General features: G+C 33.7%; 2 protein-coding genes and 1 pseudogene across 3 annotated transcripts; 1 reads left to right on the forward strand and 2 right to left on the reverse strand.

Annotated features, from left to right (window-relative positions):
• The first annotated feature begins 1,101 nt into the window (after nt 1-1,101).
• On the forward strand, nt 1,102-6,173 carry LOC108459794 (zinc finger protein CONSTANS-LIKE 9-like). Of its 2 annotated transcripts, XM_017759198.2 has the most exons (6): nt 1,102-1,240; nt 1,959-2,681; nt 3,465-3,668; nt 4,570-4,874; nt 5,278-5,409; nt 5,580-6,173. In XM_017759198.2, exons 2-5 carry the CDS (start codon nt 2,094-2,096, stop codon nt 5,405-5,407), a joined length of 1,227 nt encoding a protein of 408 aa, XP_017614687.1. In that variant the 5' UTR covers nt 1,102-1,240; nt 1,959-2,093; the 3' UTR covers nt 5,408-5,409; nt 5,580-6,173. The 2 variants fall into 2 exon arrangements, with proteins under 2 accessions (XP_017614687.1, XP_052886280.1); XM_053030320.1 differs by having other exon boundaries at nt 5,278-6,173.
• Nucleotides 6,174-7,145: 972 nt separating this feature from the next.
• Nucleotides 7,146-9,726, reverse strand: LOC108466395 (uncharacterized). The gene is made up of 8 exons (XM_017766724.2): nt 9,137-9,726; nt 8,934-9,035; nt 8,764-8,845; nt 8,641-8,660; nt 8,439-8,499; nt 7,827-7,897; nt 7,494-7,601; nt 7,146-7,362 (listed from the first exon to the last, which is right to left on the reverse strand). The coding sequence occupies exons 1-8, from the start codon at nt 9,518-9,520 to the stop codon at nt 7,303-7,305; spliced, it is 888 nt and encodes a 295-aa protein (XP_017622213.1). The 5' UTR covers nt 9,521-9,726; the 3' UTR covers nt 7,146-7,302.
• Nucleotides 9,727-11,982: 2,256 nt separating this feature from the next.
• On the reverse strand, nt 11,983-15,457 carry LOC108466404 (probable leucine-rich repeat receptor-like protein kinase At5g63930; annotated as a pseudogene).
• Between the last annotated feature and the right edge of the window lie 6,862 nt (nt 15,458-22,319).

The raw sequence follows: 22,319 nt of genomic DNA on the forward strand, positions 1-22,319 counted from the left end.
TGACATCCTTGAGGAAGCGTTTTCCTGAGAAAGCGTTTTCCTACTTTTTCCCCTGACAACGCACTGATGTGGACGCGTTTTGTAAAAACTGGCCCATTTCTGTTAATAATTTCTGACCTGGCCCATTTTGGTAAATTTAAAAAAACGGGGCTTTTATTGATAATTTGCCCCATTAATTTACACAAAGCGTAAAATTAAATAATTTCAATAATTTAATTAAAATGAAAAAAATCCAATTTTGATGTATTTTTTAATTGTTTCGAGCAAATATTATATATGGGTTTTGTTCTTAAATTTATCTCAGGTTTTGTGTTTCATTATATAGTTTTGTTTAGATTTATTTCACTCTATAATTTCATAAAAAAAATATTTTAGTTTTTCATTTAACTTTTCAATTTTTTTGCCTTTAAACTTGTATTATTTATTAAATTATCTCAAAATAGATGGAAAAATTAATATTTATTAACTTTGCTGAAATGACATCCACGTCCACGTTAGCTATTAATTAATTTTTTGAAAATAAAAATATTAAAAATATATTTTAATAATTTTAAACTTTTTAATTTTTAATAACTTTTAGCTTTTATATTTAAAAATGATTAATTGCTAATACGCCATAAAGTTAACAAATGTTAGGTTTTCTATCTATTTTGGATAATTTGAGAGACAAAAATTAAATAAAAACCTAAAATAATTTTTTGTATAAAATTAAAATGTCAAATAAATTATTATACCTATTCTATTTTCTGGTTTATGCTTTATACTAAATTAATTCTATTTATATATGTAATAAAAATATTCCTTAACATATTTTGCTTGTGATTTTACTATACTTAATTATACTCTTTAAAAATATAGTATTAGAATGAGGAAATTAAAGTAGAGACTAAATCCATAACTTATTAATAGTAGAAGGACTAATAGTAAAATTTAACCAAGTTAAATATTAAAACATTTTAAAAATATTACTTTTCCTCTCAAGTACGGCCTTTTTCAGAAAAGGGACCAAGAAAAGGACAGGGCCCAACTCTGCTTTACTCCCTATTTTGCCCTTATTATTATTTGAAATTATATTTTTAATTTTTGGTTTTTTGCATCATCGGAATGTCTATCACATTTCCCATATAACACTCACCAGTTCCCTATTACTTTGCATAAACTAAAAACAGAGGCAAAAAAACAGAGCAATAAGAACAGTTCAAAAGAAGAAAAAATTAAAAAAAAGGAGAGAAATCTGACGGTAAAATTTCTTATTCTCTTCTGCTTTGGCTGTGAAATTTTTTTTTTTCCTTTCTGGATCTTTTCTTGATCCTTCACCTAATTTTGATTTTATTTCTGGGTTTTAGATTTAATTTTTTTTCTTTTATTATTTTTAAAAATGTTGCTACTGTTTCTGGGTCTCTTCCTCTGTTTCATTTGGCTTCATCTGTTTGTGTAGTTTTGATTATCTGGATTGCAGTTTTGGTAAATCTTTTTCTCTATTTCCTTCATTAATCATTTTATTTACGCATTTTGAAATGAAATTAATTTTGCTTAAAATTCTGTTATTGAAATTCTTACTCCCCTGCTTCTTCATTTTGCAATTAAAATAAAATAAGCTATTTTTTCTCTTTATTTTCTCTTCTTATTTTATTTTGACTGTTTCAGTCATTATTGATGTGATGAGCTTTTTCCTTTTCTCTTCATATTCTATGTGAGCGTGTCTCTATGTGTTCTTATTTTAGTTTCTCGTTTACTTTTTATGTGTTTAACGTATGAATAAAATAGAGTCTACCCTTAGACATTGCTGATCCTATGAATCTTCCATGATTATGGTGTTTTTAGAAATTGACCTGTTACTTTTATCATTATTGTATGAAAAAAATTGAAGTAAATTAAGATAGAAATTCTAGATTGATTATTGATTAGCTTGTTCTTACATCAAACATGAGCTGAATTATCTTGTAAACAATGGGCAGCTATTGAAGAGGCAGAAGAAATAGCTGAATTGGGGATCATCTGAGAAGCTACCTGCCCTGGTCGATATATGGCTTGATTAGAATTCTGTGAAGAGAATTTTTTTTTTTTTAACTAGGAATAGTGTGATTGGAAAGATGGGTTACATTTGTGATTTCTGCGGGGATCAACTGTCGATGGTATATTGTCGATCTGATGCTGCCTGTTTATGTTTGTCATGTGATCGAAATGTTCATTCTGCTAATGCACTTTCAAGACGCCATTCAAGAACACTGTTGTGTGAAAGATGCAATTCTCAACCTGCTTTTGTTAGATGTGCAGAAGAAAGAGTTTCCCTCTGTCAGAACTGTGATTGGATAGGTCATGGTGCCTCAACCTCGAATTCAACACATAAGAGGCAAACTATTAATTGTTACTCTGGTTGCCCATCATCTTCGGAACTTTCTTCCATGTGGTCATTTTTCCCGCAGTCCCCTCCGGCAGGTGAATCTAGTTGTGAGCAAGAATTAGGTCTAATGTGCATCACAGAAAACATAGAGAGGACTTCCTGGGGCGCTATAGAAAATACCATAAACCAGAATAGTGCTGGTGTTGCTGAAGTTAATCATGACTCCAATACTAATAAGGGAACCGGCTGGGGTGGGACTTCTTCAATTCCTGATCTCAGATCTATGCCTCGAGTTCTGGATCAGCCGCCTGGACCAACAGGTGCATCGTTACCCAAGGTAATCGATTAACTTGGAATATTTTATCTTTAAAGAATATAGATAAATTGTTCTTGAGGAACTTTTAGGCCCTTGCTATCTCAGTTACCATGGGAAAATACTAAAGAAATATGGTAAGCATCTCGAGAAAAGTGGGTTTGAATTTGCAAATATATTCTGCAATCTGCACTTAATGCTGGAAAACATACACTGGCTGTTCTGTGGTAACTGCTCTTTCTGGCCATAATACCAGCTTGAGTTTAAAGTAACAACTTTCTTTCAGATTACTTTCTTGCACGGGGAGAATTTCCGTTCCTTGTTTATCTTGATTACTTCTTATGATGGAAATCAAAGGTCCATTCAGAATATCTTTTTACTTGAAATTATATTGGATTTTCATGTAAATGTAAACGATGTCCTTATTTAGTAAACTTACCCTATACCGTGAACTTGTATTCCACTTTACTTGTGGGGATAGTATGTTTCTTGGCCCATCTACATTTTTGAAGTTTTAGAACTGAGAGGGACTAGGGGAGTGTAAAAGTTATGGATACAAGGGACAGAGACTGTTGGTTCAGTTTTTTTATTTTAATCGTAGTAGAATAGCCTTCCATTGTTAGTAATTCCATAGAATTTTAGCATTAGACAGTCCATGGTCATTGTTGACATATTTGTGAAAGTTTCATCATGGAAAACTTTCTGCTGATTTCCTTTAGTTATTAGTGGAGATAATATGTTATCTTTTGGGAATGTTTGCTGATTTTATACTTTACTAATTTGCTGTTATTTTGCCCTCAAACAAAGTGTCCTGGAATATGTGAAGATGATCTGTATGATGACTTCAACATGGATGAAGTTGATTTGAACCTTGAGAATTATGAAGAGCTCTTTGGGGTAACTCTCAATCATTCAGAAGAACTGCTAGAGAATGGTGGAATTGATAGCTTATTTGGGACGAAGGACATGGCTGCTGCTGATTCCAACTGCCAGGGTGCAGTGGCTGCTGAGGTTCTCTCCTCTCTTTTGATCTTGCTTTTTTGGTATCTGTACTATCTTTTTCTGATGATAGTATTGTCATTTTCTAGATGTTATCCTTTTTCTTTTCTGGTGTTTTTAAATGCTGTAGCATATTTAAGCTATTAGTTATTTGCTTAATGTGCAAAAGGAAGCATTGTTTGCCAAAATGAAAATAGAGAAAAAAAAATTGACAGTTGTGAGAATCTCTAAGTTGATGAATGAATTTTAAGTTCTAGTTTCTGTAACGTACAAGTTTATTGGGTTGTAAGTTCTAGTTCTTGGTCAAGTACAAGTTCAGTATAATTTTGATTGTTCATATGCTAGATTTTCCATTCTGTTACTCAAAAACAAATCATTCATTTTGTCAACTATCAAATAGCATCAATAACCTTGATTTTCAGACATGACTAGTGTAGCAAAATGAAGTTTACTGTCCATCCATTTTGTGGGTCTTTGTCGTCTTTATCTTTGGACAACAACCAAAAGAAAATATCCCTCAGTTACTTGGGACAGTACTCAGTAGTACATTGATGTTCAGAGATAACCAATGTACCTAATGGAAGTTTACTGCCCTTCCACATGGGGAAAACATCCCTATCTTGACGTATTGGTTGTGAGCCGTTATTGGTGATGAGATTAAGGAGTAAGTATACAAATATGTTGTAGTTATATTTCTGTGTCTTGTATTATGCATGTGTCATTAATAGTTTGCTTATAGACGTTGGTACTTCAATGTTTGTTTTTATCTCCCTTGTGAGTTATACTGTAAAGAATCATTTCATAATTCCTATATTCTTGTCCAGGGATCATCTGTTGGACTTGGAAAATATAATTCCTATAAAGTTTGTACTTGGAAAATATCCTTATGGTTTGGAACTATATTCTTGTCCAGGGATCATCTGTTGGACTGATCAATGCAATCCAGCCAGCTTGCAGCAATGCAGCATCTGCTGATTCCATGATGAGCAGCAAAACTGATTCAATTCTGTGTTTTACAGCAAGGCAAGCCCATTCAAGCGTATCATTTTCTGGCCTTACTGGAGAGAGTAGTGCAGGAGATTACCAAGATTGTGGGGCTTCGTCAATGCTTCTCATGGGAGAACCTTCTTGGTGTCCTCCATGTGCTGAGAGCTCCTTCCAATCAGCAACTCGAAGCAATGCGGTCATGCGTTACAAGGAAAAGAAGAAGACACGGAAGTAAGTATATGCTAATAACCCAAATAAAATGTTCATATGTTTTATTTAGACCTCTTTTTAGAACAGAATTCACATGCCCCCGAATGAAAATATATCATGTCTATATCATTTTAACATTTGTGTTCTTGCAGCACAGTATCATAATCCATAAACTGTGTATTTTAGGCAATCCTCCCATTGAAGGAGTTCGTTTCACTTTGCTTCTCTAGTAAGGAAACATGGACTTGTGTCGTGTGCCTGCATCTGTGTATATTTATCAACAATCAATTGGGAAAGTCGCTAAACGATTTATTTTACCCTGGTCTTTGTTTTCACCTAATTTTTCTAAAAATAAATAAATCATTGTTCCATTCTACATGTTGAAGGAATTTATGTATTTAACTTTGTCCTTGTTTCATGATAGGTTTGATAAGCAAGTGAGATATGCCTCTCGCAAGGCAACGGCTGATGTGAGAAAGCGCGTAAAGGGACGCTTTGTCAAAGCCGGTGATGCCTATGATTATGATCCATTGAACCATACCAGAAGCTGCTGAGAGTACAGTTTTTTAACCATGTTTAAAACAATGCAAAGGAAAGAAAAACAAGACGTTAATTAGAAAGAAATGGCTTTCCTTACCTAAAAATAAAGATTGATGCTTAATACTCTTTCTTTCAACTAGTTAAAGATTAAATGACAAGCTGTATGGTTTGATCACTGGGCTCCAGGTTTCCATCAGAAGTTGGATGCAAAAACCCGAAAAAAGATTGCCATGAATAAATCGCAGTGGCATGGTCCCCAGTAGAAAGCTCGATGGATCACATGACATCTTGTGGCAAGATCTTCCCAGATTGTATTTGCTGTCAAACCAAGCTGTGGGTTTCCAGCACCTGCGATAAAACGTACAAGCAAGCTCACCTCAGTTCTTTTTAGTACAAAATGAGAGTGCTAATTGATCCTCCCAAGTCGTATTTTATGTTCCAGTGTTGGTTTATGCTAACAAGTTTTAACCTTAAGCTGTTCTCTGCGCTTCTATAAAAGCGGCGGCGGCTGCTGCCGCCATGACATGCTAACTTAAAATGTCCAATCACAGCTGAATCTCATGCAGCTGTAATTTTGTTCTTCTTGCTTCCTATTCATATATGCATAGCTTAGATCCTTTGAATGTACAGTATAGGATTTAACTGTTTTGCACTTGGGATGAAATCTTTTGTTACCTGTACAAAGTAGAAAAAAAGCAAAAATTCGTTACATTCTTTTGTTACCGCTAACTGAATGCGAACAGAGATTATTTTTATATTTTATACATGTATGTTTTAAAATATTCACTTTACAATGTTACCAATGCTGCTGCAATTTGAGGGGGAGAATATGGGTTAGTGTATTTTTGAATAGAGTAAAAATTTTTCGAGTTAACGAGTCTTATTTTATTATTTTAATTTGATTTAAAAATTTCTTGAATAGAGTTAAAATTAAAAAATAAATATGTCAAAATATTATCTTATCACAATATAACTAGTTTCATGTAAGAGGACGTAACTTATTTTTTTAAAAAATATTTTAATATGATAAATTTGAATTTATAATTTACTTGTCTAGGTCCTCAAAATTATTGTTTTGGGACTTTTATTTTTAAAATTTTAAACATTTTATATATTTTTAAGATTTTTTAAATTTTTTAAATTTAAAAATATATATAATTTTGGAACTTTAATAGATATTTAACAGAGACTAAAAAGTTTTTATATTAATCTATTATTTGAGTTATTCAAATTATTCAAGTAATTCAAATTGTAAAATTTAACTAAACTCGAACTTAAAAGATTAAATTACATATTCAAATTGACTCAACCATCTCAATTCAATTAATTCAAATTAAATTTTGCAAAGAGATGTTATAGTTCTTGCTTCCTTCGATAGGAATGAGTAAACATTCTCTTCATGTCTACCAAGGATTTCATCAGATTCTACCAATGCCATGCCATGTAGCATTAATTATGAATTTTTCTATGTATTTACGTGTTAATATATATATATATATATATATATATAGCATTGAAATATGGCAACGCCTGCTGGGATTTCGAATATTTGATGAGCTTTCAGCTGAGTACCATCTACGGATATAAACTCCTTAAATTAAAGCGAAAAGGGGAGATGGTTTGAAATTTGAAGTTCAAAGGTAGTCTTAAATCCCATACAGCGGACAAGCCTAACTTGCAGACAAAATCATAGGAATGGAGAATGGAGTATCCAAACACATCATCAGCCAAAATAGAACCATTTGCCTCTGATTTTAACTCATAATGTCAGATGATAAATAGACCATTATATCGCATGGGTGAGTAGTCAAAGAATGAAGGGCAATTTCTGCAGTTATACAATGACAGGCACTAGCTCTATGACCTAAATATAAGACATAACCTTTAAGCTTCTTAAATTCGGATGAAATTAATCATCTGACCCACTATCTCCAGACATCCTTCCAGCATCATCAGCTATGCCTGCTTCCTGTGAATCACACACAACTTTGTCAGTCTCTCTGCTTATGGTTAAATACACATGTGCATCTAATGTCTGTTTCTGTGAAAGAACGAGGGGGACATGACTAGTCAACATTCAAGAGAATTGAACATTCTTACCGCCGTTTTATCCCAGTTCTTCAACTTAGGATTTGTTAGCATGTAATTATCACGCAATGGTGCCCATGCAGGTTCTTCCTCGTTCCTAGGATCAGAAGATGTATTACCCTGCATGCCATAAAACTCATAATAAACATTTCGAGCAAAAGTTAGCTCAGACAAGATAATAAACATATTTTTTATGCAGTTAGCTTAGACAAGATAATAAACATACACTAAGTTTTAGTAGATCACCAACAATCTCCAAAAGTGCTTGCCAAAAAGAGAGGAGGATAAATGGAATGGTATAGCAGAATGCAATAAAACCTGTAAAATAGTTAAGAGGTAACCAACCTTACTGGAAGAGTCGTGTGACGTCTTGCCTAGTTCTGAAAAGAAGGCTTCCTTCCTTCGCCTCCTTATCACTAGCAGGGTGCACAAAATACAAAATCAGATGGCGGCAACGGGAGGAGGATTTACATTAAATATGTAGAGAAAATGTTTGGTCAAAAATTCATTCACAAGGAATCTCTATAAGTAATAGAGATGACAATAGTGAAAACGACCTAGATAAAATTTCAGTCTCATGAGTATTGGGTTTCAAAAGCATAACATATTTGAAAATTTGAATCAATCATGACAAGATCCATTCATCTTTGCAACTTTATGCCATGCATAGCACTGGCAAGGCAAATATAAGAGAAAGATGTATGTTTACTCTTCAATCTAGAACTAATGATTATGCTATCGGCTTCAAAGCTGAAAGCACAGAGTATTCACCATTTGATGAGAAAAAAAAGTGGAAATACTGTGCATACATAGATACATATACATATGTACAACGGGCTTGCAGCCCTAGTGAGGTAAATCACTGCATACATACGAATGAGATGATCATATTGTTATAACCTTGCAAATTTCCAGTGATATATTAAACTTATATAGCCATAGAGATTATTAGCATACCTTTTGCATCTTTAGACCTTGAAGGGTCCAGTCCTTTCTCAGCCTTTTGTGCTTTGTTCACCTACACGATATATGAAAGAACAAAGTTCACACCCAACTTCATCGTAATAAAAATCAACCTAATATCTATCAAGACAAAATCAAATCCTAATATGTTTATGGTAAAAAAGAAATTGGGTAAGGCTTCCCTAAAACAACTTACAGCATTGAATAACTTCACCACTGAAATCCCAACAAAACATAAACAACAAAACTTAATTAGCATGAGAAAGAAATTGCAATGAACTAAACATCATATATACATTTGAAGAAAAATATATATTACCTCCCTTTGTAGCAATACCAATGAGAAACTTTTCATGTGAACCCAAGTAATTAGCAGGCTTGACATGCCCCTTCTCTGCAACCTGTAACATTAATAACACATGAATAAAATGGCATAAACAGCAAAATTCATGGTACAAACCTTAAGTATAATTATTATAGGAAAAATACCAAATGTTTTTCTTTTTTAGCCTCTCCCTTAACTTTCCTTTCAGCTTCCTCCTCAGCTAACTTCTTTGCCACAAGCTGCTTATGCCCTGATAATACTGGACCCTATGAGAAAATTTCAGAAAAAAAATCAGTCTTTGGGGGGGAAAACAATTTATTTATTTATAGTAAAATGAGAAAGACCCAAGTAGATAAACTAGCTTTACCAATGAATCATCAGCAACATTCCTCTTTATAATGTTCTTAAATGCCAACCTGAAAGCTCTAACACCGTCAGTAAACTTCATAACCCCAGGTTGAATTTCAACTTCTTCTGAACCATCACTTTCTTCAGAAGAATTATCACCGCCGCGGCCGATCCGGGTATCACCGAGGGCTTCCTCCCCCTCCTCACGCTCCTCCTCGTCATCGTCGGAATTATATTGACGGGCACGTTTTTCAAACAGATTCCTCATTTTCTTACTTACTCTAAGCTTTTTCCCTTTGCCCTCTAACATCTTAAGCTTCTTATTCTTAGGCTTCTTAACTTTCTTTTTACCCATATTTCTTTTCCTTTTCCCAACTGCAGTGCTGCCTTCCTCCATCACCATCTTCTTCCTTTCCACACACAATACCCAAACAAAAGGAAGGGAGATTTGCAATCAAAACCCTTACTAAACCCTAGTTAGACAGAGAACAAAACCGGAGAAGACGAGGTTTTTTTCAATTGTGCTTTTGTATGGGCTCTTTTCTCTCCTTCGGTTTAGGGGTCTATTAACCATTTTTCATGGTTTCTGCTTTTCTTTACTTTGGGTTTATTCACCATTTTATGGGCCTTTTTCATTTACAGCTATTTTATGGGCTTTTCCTTAACCTCAATTTTTTGTAAGCTTTTTAATTTTAGAATTAGAGAATTACTATAAATTCTTTTTATTTTAAAAATTATTTAATATATTTCAAATGAGACATGGTATCTTGCTAATTTCATTTAGGCATAATGACTTATTTCGCCATTCAATTTTATAAAATTTCATTTTACCATTCATTTAATTTTTCTTCTCTTTTAGTTTTTAAACTTGCATTATTTATCAAATCTCCTCAAAATAAATAGAAAAACTAACGTTTTATCTTTGCTAACATGGTATACATGGATACCAAATCAACAACTAATTATTTATTTTTATTTGAAAAATTAAAAATTATTAAATAATATGAAAATATTTTTTATAGTAAAAATTTTAATTAATTGCTAACAAGTATATACATAGACTGCTACATAGATGCCGCAACAATAAAGTTAACAAATATTAAATTTGCCATCCATTTTGGAGTGATTTGACAAACAATACAAATTCAAAAACTAAAAGAGGTGAAAAATTAAATAAGGAGTTAAAAGATAACTTTTTTTTTTATAAAGATAGAAGGCCAAATAAGTTATCACGTCTTTCATTTTTGACTCAAGACTGAGGTTTTTTATATAGGGATAGTTATGAAAGTCTTAATCATTTAAATTCTAGCGAAGTTTTTAAGGTATTTATTTTTATTTTTAAAAATTTAAAGTTACATTCGATAAATAAAAAAAAGTTAATAATGAGAACATGTTTAATTTTTTAAATAGAAACATGAGAAATAATTTTTTTTACATTTATATTAATTGAATCAGGATACCAAATTTAATATTTGAAAAGTTGTTAAAAAGAATATTTTTGTATTTATATAGGTTTGAACAAGAGTCTGTTCGTTTAAAGTTAAAAACCCTTAAGCTTAATATATCATTTGGTATTTGAATTTGACACTTTTTTTAATGTAGTATTTATGTTATTTTTTGGTCTAATTTTGTACTTGTATTTGACAAAGTTATATATTTTGGAATTCAAAGGTGGTGGTGTTAGTTTTTTATTGTTTGATTTGACTTTTAGGGTTGAAAGTTAATTGTTAATAGTATTAGGTTTGAATTCTTCGTGATTTTGTTAATGAATAAATTTAGCATTGATTATGGACTTTTTAAGTTTTACGTTTAATTTATCAAAAACAATCCGACAAATGTGATTTAATTCGGGTTTTAAAATTAATTTGTTAAAATTTAATTGTTAATATAGTATTAGCTAATTATGATTTTTCATTAACTCAACTCTAAAACTTAGATTAAATACTAAAAATTAACACAATCATCTTTGAATATCAAAATATATAATTCTTGTCAAAGATAAGTATGAGATTGAATCAAAACTAATTTAGATATAAAATTATATATTAAGCAAATCCCTTACTTTCATAATTTTGCTTTTAGAAACATTTTAGAAAACAAAATGAAAATGAAAATAGTCTCTGGAGCCTTAGATTGTTAATTCAATTTTATGTTAATTCCTGTTCATATGATTTTTAGTTGTATTGACTTATAAAATAATCGAATTTAAAATATATTGAATTATGACACATAAGAAATATATAATTTAATGAATAATAATTTTAATAAATAACAAAATTTTAAAATAATTTTTAAAAATATTATGTCACTAATTAAAAGGCTGAAATACTTTTATTATATATACTAATAATTTAAAATTGATTTTAAAGTTATATTTAGTGAAATTTAATTCAACAACATCAAACTCACTAAAAAAATTATATAAGTTTAACTAAAACTAAAATTATGATACACTCATTATACAAATAAAGAAATATATAAAATAAATTTCAAGTTGTGATCTACTAATTGAATGTTCATCTATTTAAAAAATAACCTAAGTTCAAATCATTATTGTATGAAAAATAAATATAAAAATTAATTGGACTTTGGTTAAAAATGATAAAATTAATATTTTGGAGACCTTATTTTAGATTCAACTCCTACTTTCTAAATTTATTCTTTTACCCATAATCTCTCTTCACTTTTAAATTAGAGGAAAAATGCGATTAATCGACAAATAAATAATATTTGTTATTTAAAAAAACTATATTCAATTAATTCATGCACTTTGTCAATGATTTAATAATAATACAAACATAGATATGACTAAATACCAAATAAATATATTTTTAAATCCTGTCAGATCAATAAATATAATCTAAATTTTTTAACCATTGAAATGAAATTTAATAAACTCTTGCAAATGAGGCTTTGGTACTATTGGAAAAGGATAAAATTAGTATATAAACTTGTCTACTTCTCCTAGATTTGTATTTATAGTTTTTTTTTTTTTTAAAATTGGTACCCAAATTTTTTTCCTCCTCCTTTTTCACTCAACCCAAGTTTCTTCTTCTTGTTTGGCATATACAAAATTGCTCCACGCTAGACAATGACCTTTTTCTTTGGAATGCTGTAATAAAGTCGTATTCCCATGGACGTGAGGTGCGAAAAGCTTTTATCATTCTCTGTTTGATGCTTGAGAATGGGGTTCCTTTTGATAAATTCTAGTTGTCGTTGGTGCTTAAAGCCTGCTCTCGATTGGGTTTATTGAAAGAAGGAATGCAGGTTCATCGTTTGCCGAGAAAGTTGAATTTTGGGTGATTTTTTTTTTTTTTTTTGCAAAACTGTTTGATTTCTTATTATTTATGTTGTTGGTTTATTGGATATGCACGTCAATTATTTGATAGAATGTCTATGAGGGATTTTGTTTTATATAATTCGATGATTGATGGGTATATTAAAAGAGGGATGATTGATTTAGCAAGGGAGTTGTTTGACGTTATGCCACTAGAGGATAAGAATTTGATAACTTGGAATTCTTAGTGGTTACACGCAATTGAAAGATGGGATGGGTTTGGCTTTGGGACTCTTTGAGAAAATGCTTGATAGAGATTTGATTTCTTGGAATTCAATAATTAATGGGTTTGTAAAGTGTCGGAACATAAAAGATACCCAAATTTTGTTTGATAAGATGCCAAGATACTTAGACAAGTTTCCCTTAGAAGTAGAGTTATAAATGAGAAAACATTCACCTTTTCCCTTTGAACAACAAAACCATCGAAGCCTAACGAGGTTTTCATGTATGTGGTTAATAAGTACAAGCCTTCAACAAACTCTGTTTCTTTTTGTTTGCAGCTGGTCACATTTATGCTTCTAATGGCTACAACAGAACCATCTCTTAGTACTCCTTTGTACACTAATGAGAAATTGGTCTTTCCTAGTAAGTTTAACTCGAAAAATCACTGAGTTGCGGACTTGACTTTTTCTAGAATGAATATAAACTTATCTAAATGTTCCTTGGAAAATCCAATGTTGTCCCGTCCATCACCTAATGGATCCCGTCCATATAAATATTCAAGTGTTACAAGCGGAGAAACATTTCCATTCCTTTGAAGTTCCTTTCTTGGTGGTCAGTGCTAAGACGCCTATCAGAAGATTCACATGTGTTTCCAATCTTTTGTTTCTTCTTACGGTAGTGGAAAATTACAAGAAATACAACCACCATAAAAACGAAACTGACTATAATAACCCCTGTAATAATAGGAAATTTCGGGAATCTCGATGAATTCGGGCAATGAGTATGGTTGTAATGTCCTTGTTATGTACTATATGCGAGTTAACCCCTGGAACCGTGTTATTTAGATTAAATTGAAAAAGTTCAAGCTAATTGATATTCTGTTGGTCACTAAATTAACTATAAATACGACAAAGGAAAATGCACCTATGAAACAATAGTATAGCTATAGTGAGTAGGGAATATCGTATCCATGAGGACTAAAAGTACTAGTAATTACTGTCTTCTTATTATCTACCCGACAAATTAAGGTGATGTGTTTTAATCTAAAATTACTAAACTAATTTATCTAAAAACGCAACAGAGAATGAAACGAGCACATAATTGAATATTAACCAATGAGATAAACAATACCAAGGAAAGGCTCCACCTAGACTTTACCTTTTATCATGCATCTAAATTAAATGATTTATTCACTTGTATCTCGATCCATAGAAATTCCTTTCAACAGCAAAAACAATTGACTCTAGGTTGATTAATTAAAATCTCTTTCTAATTAAAACCCCTATTGTTGTATTAACTCGATCTATAGATTCCCCTATTAGATTTGACTCTAATTCGATATATTTATGTCGTTTTATTTCTAGGATTGCATGCAACTCCACTCAATTATGCTAGATCTACTCTTGAACATGGACTTTTGCTCCACTAAAATAAGCACATTAAACATGAATTAATATCTCGAAAATACTAAAACAAGAAATAAGCATACATAATTGAGAATAAAAATCAAGTATTTATCGCGTAAAAATAAAAATTAGATAAAAGGATTTATCATAGGTTTTATCCTCCCTAGGAACCTAGGGAATTTAGTTCATGATCCTGAATAGAAACATCTCAAAGTCAAAATAACCACAAGGCATAAAGAAACTCAATAAAACTTCGAAAGAAATTAAAGGAGATCTTCAATCTTGATGGCGATCCACTTCCGAGTTGATTCCGATGGTGTTCTTTGAGTGTTTTCTTCGATCTTCTTTGATTGCCCACTTATGTCTTCTTGTAATGGGTATTTATAGACTTTAGAATGCTTAAAAAGCCTAAAAATTGGGTTTTTCCATGTATTTAGGAAATAGGGTGCGAAATTGAAATAGGCTGGCACATGGACGTGTGGCCAGCTCGTGTGGCTCACATAGGCGTGTGTCCAGCCTGTGTGAAAATGCCCAAGCCGTGTGGATCCTGAAAACAGCTCTATTTGTCCGATTTTGGCTTGTTTTTCACTCATTTCACTCCCAAATGCTGTCTTAAGTATAGAAATATGAATTTAAAGGATTAGGAGCATCAAATTCACTAATTTGCATAATTAGTCATCCAAAAACGCATTAAGAATGGGATTAAAATATGTTACTTTTATAGCTTATCATGTTCATATTGTCAAAACGTGTACATATTCTCAATGTTGGAAAGCTTATTCCACATAGACCTTTATTGTTGTTCACCAATGAACCCTCCATTTAATCTCTTAAGACCTTGGTTTTCATTCATTACAGATTACAAATCAATATAAGTTGACATGAAGAACATGAATTATCATATATGGACAATATTTAATTAATGTTACCTAAAGGGACGTTTCCATATAGCGTATTCTTTCGAACATCCAGAGTTTCCAATTGTAGAATATTAGCTAATATTGTAGGAATTTCACCAAAGAGACGATTGTAGCTTAAAGCAAGTCTTCTTAACATTACCAAGTTCTCTAAGCTAGCTAGAATTTTACCTTCTAGTCTATTTCACTGCAAAGAAAGAACACTTAATCCCTTTAAATCCCCTATCTCTGTACTTATATTCCTTGTCAACTGATTGCAATATAAATCCACAACTACAAGGCAAAAGATTTACTGTTACTACTATGAAAACTAAAAATAAATGAAAATTCAGAAGCCAAATGATGAATTAACCTTGTAAAGTAGTCATGTTACCAATATGAGGAGGAATGGTACCAGATAGATTATTATTGTTAAGATAAAGATCAGTTAACTCTTGAAGATTGGAGAGTTCTTTAGGTATCTCCCCATATAGAGAATTGTAATGCAGGTACAAACTAGAGAGACATTTTAGCCCCATAATAGTAGGTGAGACTTGACTAGAAAGAGCTTATCCCCGTAATGAAATGTATGCCCAATCGAGAGCAGGCTTTAAGCACCAAAGGCAACGGGAATTTATCAAAAGGAACCCTATTCTCAAGCATCAAACAAAAAATGATAAAAGCTTGTCGCGCCTCACGTCCATGGGAATATGACTTTATTACAGTATTCCAAAGAAAAGGGTCCTCTCTAGTGTGGAACAATTTTGTCACTGCCAAACAAGAAGAAGAAGAAGAAGAAGAAGGAAAAAAAAAGAACGATAGAAAAAATTGGGGGAGGAGAAAAATTCAAAAGAAAAAAATAATTTTTAAGATTATGACATCAACATGATGTAATTTATACCACGTGTCACAATTTTATTCTACCACATGTCCTGGACTTAATGGCGTTAGACTCAAGTATAGATTTAGTTGACAGAAAAAAAGTTCAATTGCCAATCTGGGACAAAAAATCATAAGTACCAATCTGGGAGAAATAGACAAGTTTAAGTACTAATTTTATATTTAACCCATTGAAAAAAGTTGGGGTTCGGACATTCAAGTTTCATCATTTGTAATTGTGGTGTTTGAGTCTCCATCTCATCTTGTAAATATGCCTTGTGTGAGTTTTGTTCGACTTTTTTTTTTCTAGATTAGTTCAAATTTTATGTGATTCTTTGTTTGTTGTGCATTGTATTGATTGAACTTTACATTGTAACTGATTGATAATATATTTGTACCTGACATAAACTGCATTTGTACTATTGAAACTTTTAAAAGAAAAAACCTGTTATAGATTATATTAGTTAAATTTTGATTGTAATTGATCGAAAATATACTTATATCTATATTGTATTAACTTTGTACCAGTGAAAAAAAGAAGAAGTAAACTCCATTGATTTTGAGCTAAAACCATGGTGCCTTGCAATATCTTCATACTTAGGTAGGTAGTCATGACATCATCATCTTGCAGCTTTCATTTTCTTCATCTACAAACTCCTGGATTCTTCTTTTACTCATATCTAATAAAAGAATCTAAAACATCTCTGAATTCATCTTCAAACCAATTTGGTTACTTGATTTTTTTTTATTTCTCAATTTATCCATTGGAACAAGCCTAGTAACTAATCCTCCGCGTCTGCCTATTAAGCGGTAGATGTAGGCCATGAGTTTTAAAGCTGTGCTCCATATCCAGGGTGAGGATTGATGTAACACCCCTATACCTGGTTCGATCGTATCGACCTTGTATAAGACTATTACATTTGGTGCCAAAGCAATTTTGCTTATACACTATATAATTTAAACATTTACCCATCATATATTAACTTATTTAACCCAAAAATTATTAATATAAATGTGTGGGGTCATTATTGGATGTTAGATTATGTTTGGAAATGATTTTAACATTGTTTTTACTCAAAACATGGGAAAAGTATCGATACCAAAACAAAAGGTATCGATACCTTTTAAAAATGTATTTATACCACTACACAAAATCAATACCAAAATAGCATTCTGGAACTTCATAAATTCAAATTTTGATGAAGGTATCGATACCTTAGGCCTAGGTATCGATACCTAGCCTTCAATATTGATATTGATGTTAAAAACGATACCAAAATCAGATTTTGTTTTAGAAATTTTAAGTTTTAAAGCCTATATATCGATACTAGGCAAAAACAAAAACATTTCCATCTTTTCTTCGTGCAATCTGAACCAAGGGAGAAAGAAGAGAGGAACGTTGGGCTTTAAGGGCGTAACGCCACAAAATTTTTTGTTTTTGGAATTGTTAAAACATGTCAAGGGTGTAACGTTCGGCTTTGAAAACAATTTTTTTATATGGGAAACTGCCACTGTGACAGCCCAAAATTGACCCTAGTCGGAATGTGGTTTCGGGACCACAAAACCGAGGCATAAAAATAATTAAAAATTTATTTTGATGCCTATAATATGTGTGTGTTCATGTATGACATTTTATGATGATTGATTTAGTGTTATAAAGGTGAATTTCACTAGAAAGGACTTGTGTGAGAAAATTTAGAATTGAGATAGGCAAATGTGGAAGTGGCCTATTGATGCACACTAGGAAATGTTGTCCTTGCATGTCAAATTCCCCAAATTTGACTATAGTTGCCGCCAAGGTGGGCATGATGGGCAAGGAAAACATGTTTCCAACATGTTTGGCTAGTGAGTTATGTAGGAAGTATTATAATAAAAATAAGCATAAAAAATGAAAAAAAAAAGAGAAAGATGAGCTTGGATGCCCTTGTTGCCGTGAGTAGAGGAAAAGAGAGGAAATTTTGTTCATCCATTTTCACTTCTTGGCGAAAATACTAAGGAAAAGGGGAGGATTTTTGCTTCATGCTTGGTTTAGAAGAGATCTAGAAGGAGATTTGGCTAAATTTGCATCAAGATTAAGGTATGTATGAGGTTGTGTTGGGAGTTTCATGCATGTTTTGGTTGCTAACTTGATGTGCATGTTAGCCATGGCTTAAATCTTTGTTATGCCATGGAAATGGTATTTGGCCAAAGTTGTTATGGTGATAAAGCCATTGCATGCTAAGTGTGAAGCTTGATGATGATGCATGCAATGATGGATTGTCTACTCTTGAGTAAGATTTTGAGTTTTCTCTTTGTTTTATCATGATTGAAGTTGAAAAGGAGCATGATTGTCATATTCGCCATGATGCATTCTTGAGCATGATTCATGCTTCTTGCATGTTAGTTAAAATTTGTGTTTTGGATGGCTATGGACACCTTGAAATTGCCATGCTCATATATGCATATATATGATTGCACATTATGTTTGGTTATGAACTAAGTGATGAATATATTGGTTTAAAGAAGAAGATGTGGAAGAATGCTTGTGAAATTGCAAGCACAATTGACTTAGCACACATATAAGTGCTTGATGCTATATTACAAGTTTTGGGCCACAATGTGCAAAGCATTAATTAGTAAATTGCATGCTGTTTTTGTGAGGTATTAAGTGCAAAATTGACCTCAACATGTACATGAATATTGGCCTTGGGTAGCCTATTGAAGGCCTTAGCATTTCCTTGATGCTCGAATAAATTGTATTGAATTGCTTGATGTAGTATAAAATGTGCATGACCATTGTGTATTCAAGCTAAAGGGTGGCCATATGACCATTTAAACTCCTTGTCATATTCGGCCAAAAGCTAGCACAATGAGGTTTTAATAAATTGAATTTGTTTGAATTAGCTCAAGAGCTTAGAGGGCCACAATTGGACAAGGGGAAGGAGAAAGTGATCGAATAGCCGAAAAAGCCGTTCGACAACATCCGAGGTAAGTCCTCAAGAAGTGACCCTACTTGAATTATGTGAAATAAAGTATGGATGTGTATTGATTATTGATTATGTATGCATGAGTATTTGAATTCTACCGGGCTAAGTCTCGAAGGCGAATATGCTTGTGGTGTAATTGCGTTTGAGCCTTAGTAACGAAAATGAATTATGTATGTCCAATGATAATTGATGTATGTGTTCATGGGAAATTGAATGATATCCGGGCTAAATCCGAAGACAATTATGCTGGAAATTTTATCCGGTTAAGACCGAAGGCAATTGTGCTAGTGGCTACATCCGGGCTAAGACCGAAGGCATTAAATGCGAGACATTCTATCCGGGCTAAGACCGAAGGCATTTGTGCACATGGTTATATCCGGTTATGTTCGAAGAATCTTGGGCTGGAGGTGAGTGTTGGCTGCTGTAATAAATTCAATGAGTACACTCAAAAAGCCCAAAGAATGAGGTGCGTTTATATGTGCATTGGAAAGTCGACATGTTTGAGCAACATTCGCTCAATCGACTAACAATTTCAGTTATTGAATTGATTGATACTTTGTGAAATTATATAATGATGAAGTGTGAAGTAAGAATGTGTATTAATGAAATGATGCATTTGGTTATGTGAATGTATTGCTGTAATTAGAGTTGATTATATTCCTTGAGACTTACTAAGCATAAAATGCTTACCCGTTGCTTTGGCTCTCGGTTTTCTAGATTTCGCTCAAGCAATCGGATTTGGGATCGTTGAAGTCGAAGTCATCCACACTATCAAGCCTCCATTTTGGTATAAATTTTGGTTGAACTTGAGATGGCATGTATAGGACTACCTCTTGTTTGTTAAATATGTTGTAATGTAAGTATATACGGCCATGCGAAAATGGCTCGAAAAGGGAAGCATGAACTTAGACTAATTGTGGTTTGTATGTATATATTTGGTGTCATGATGTGGCTATGGCTTGGAAATGGGAATGTTGGTCATATGATCAGCCATTGGCATGGTTAAAATGATCATATATGAACCTATGTATGGCAAGACTAGTTGATTCATGGAGACTACCAAATAGGTAAGCCCTACCTTAAAACAGATGCTGCCAGCTGCAGTGGCGTGAATGTGAAAAATCACCAAAATTCATAGGAATGGAATTAAATAGTGAATAAGCAATGTAAATGAACCTTGATGAGTCTATTTTCATATGGAAGAAACGAAATGGTCATAGGAGTTACAGGTTAAGAGATATTAAAGCTATTGTGAGACAGGGCCAGAATGGTTTCTGGGTTCCCTGTCGCAACTTTAAAAATTCACTATAAATTATCCAAAAGAATTAGGAGACATACCTTATATGTACAGATTCCATTTTGAGTCTAGTTTCATTAGAAACAAACGACACCAGCATTAAAGCCCTGTACAGAGAGATATTCAAGTTATACCGCGCGAAGGTCAGAGCAGTCGATCCCTGTAACATGGGTAACTTTAACTAATAAACTGTACCAATTGGCCCGACCAAAAATCCTAGAAATAAATCCATGGATGTATATATGAGTCTAAATTCAGGGAAAATTTACGAAACCAGTTTCCGAGTTTTGAAACTCGAGATATGATTTTTAAGGCAACAGTGACGCAGTTTTCCAGCCTGACTGGAAATGTCAAATTGGTGGGCAAAACATGTGAACTTGGCTTGTTAACCCCTCGGGTCCGACACCGGCGATGGTCTCGGGTTTGGGGTGTTACAATTTTATTGGTATCAGAGCCACGGTTTAGTCGATTCTAGGACTACCGTGATGTGTTTGGGGTCTAGCTATACATGCCATTAAATGATGAATCGATAGTGTGATGATTTCTGACAATTCGACTTTGTGTTTGTTTGTAGCAATGGATCCCGATCCCAACCGAGCGATAGCTGATGATGTGGAGAGTGTGGCGCCTGCTCCCGCGCAAGGGACAGCGCGCGAACTCTCAACCTATGGCCAGCAATCCTAATGACGAGGCTAGGCAAGCCTTTTATAGTGTGATGAGCGAATGGTTTAATCAATACATTCGAACCAACACGGCTGTTCCACAACCTCCATTCCCGACAAATGCAACCCCGCACCTATAATACCTCCGGTGACTAACCAAATAAGGTCAAGTAAGCCCCGATCGATAGGATTGAAAACATGGGGCCACTGAATTTAAGGCTACGGATGATGATGATGCCGAAGCGAGCTGAATTTTGGTTAGATAACACTATCCGGGTGCTTGATGAGCTATCTGTACACCGATGAGTGCTTAAAGTGTACCATCTCCTTGCTACGTGAGTCGCCTACTATTGGTGGAGTACTCGACTTCTGTGGTGCCTAGAGAGCAAGTGACTTGGGAATTCTTTCAAACCGAGTTCCAAAAAAGTATATCGATCGAGATTCATCGACCAAAAGCGGAGGAATTTCTTGATCTTAAGCAAGGTTCTATGTCCGTTACTGACTACGAACGAAAGTTTGTGAGGCTTAGCGATGCTGCGAGAATGCATTTCGTCCGAAGCTATTATGTATGGCGCTCGAGGATGGGCTGAATGATGATATAAGGATGTTTGTTGGCATTCTCGAGATCGAGTTCGTGGTACTTGTTGAGCGAGCTTGTAAAGTAGAAGAGCTTAGAAAGGAGAAACAAAAAGCTGATGTGGGGGCGGAGAATTCGAAGAGGTCCTCGGAAAGTCTCTTCAACAAGCATCGAAGAGATTTCGAGATGATCTGAGCCGGTCTAGAGGCGTTTGGGCTTTTCTAGGCGAGGACGCGATCGACCCTGTGACCACACGAGTCACTTGATCGCCGATGGTGGAAATGATCGCCGAGAGAGGCGGAGTGTCCACATTGTGGCAAATGGCATTCGGGAGCTGTTGGTTTCGTGATCGCTCTGCTATAAGTGTGGATCGGCCGACCACTTTATGAAGGATTGCCGAGGATGCTTGAGCAGAATGTGAGTTAGAGTGGAAACCGGGTGCTACCTTTGCTCGAGGTAGGCCACCTAGAAATATGGGCAATGTCGATTGGCGGTCGAGAGGATCTAGAGATGCTACCATCGGATCGAGGCTCGTGCTCTGCAAGGACTTATGCCATCTGGCGCGTGAGGATCTTGCCTCTCCGGATGTCATTACTGGTACTTTCACTCTTTTCAATACAAATGTGATTGCTTTGATTGACCACGGTTCTACTCATTCATATATATGTGAAACCTTAGCATCCGTAAGACTTTGCCTATTGAGTCTACTGAGTTTGTAATTCGGGTGTCAAACCCCTTGGGTCATTACGTGCTTGTTAACAAAGTGTGCAAGAAAAGTCCCCTAGTGTTCCGAGGTTCTTGTTTTCCGGCGGACTTAATGCTTTTGCCGTTCGATGAGTTCGATGTTATTCTTGGTTTGGATTGGTTGACCATGCACGATGCGGTTGTAAATTACAAGAGCAAGACTATCGATTTGAGGTGCGCGTGTGACATCCCTAAATCGACCCTAGTCGGAAAGTGGTTTCGGGACCACCAAACCGAGTCATAATAATAATTAACCATCATAATTGATGCTCATTA

Source organism: Gossypium arboreum, chromosome 7 (assembly GCF_025698485.1).
Source record: "Gossypium arboreum isolate Shixiya-1 chromosome 7, ASM2569848v2, whole genome shotgun sequence".
NCBI classification, from domain to species: Eukaryota; Viridiplantae; Streptophyta; class Magnoliopsida; order Malvales; family Malvaceae; genus Gossypium; species Gossypium arboreum.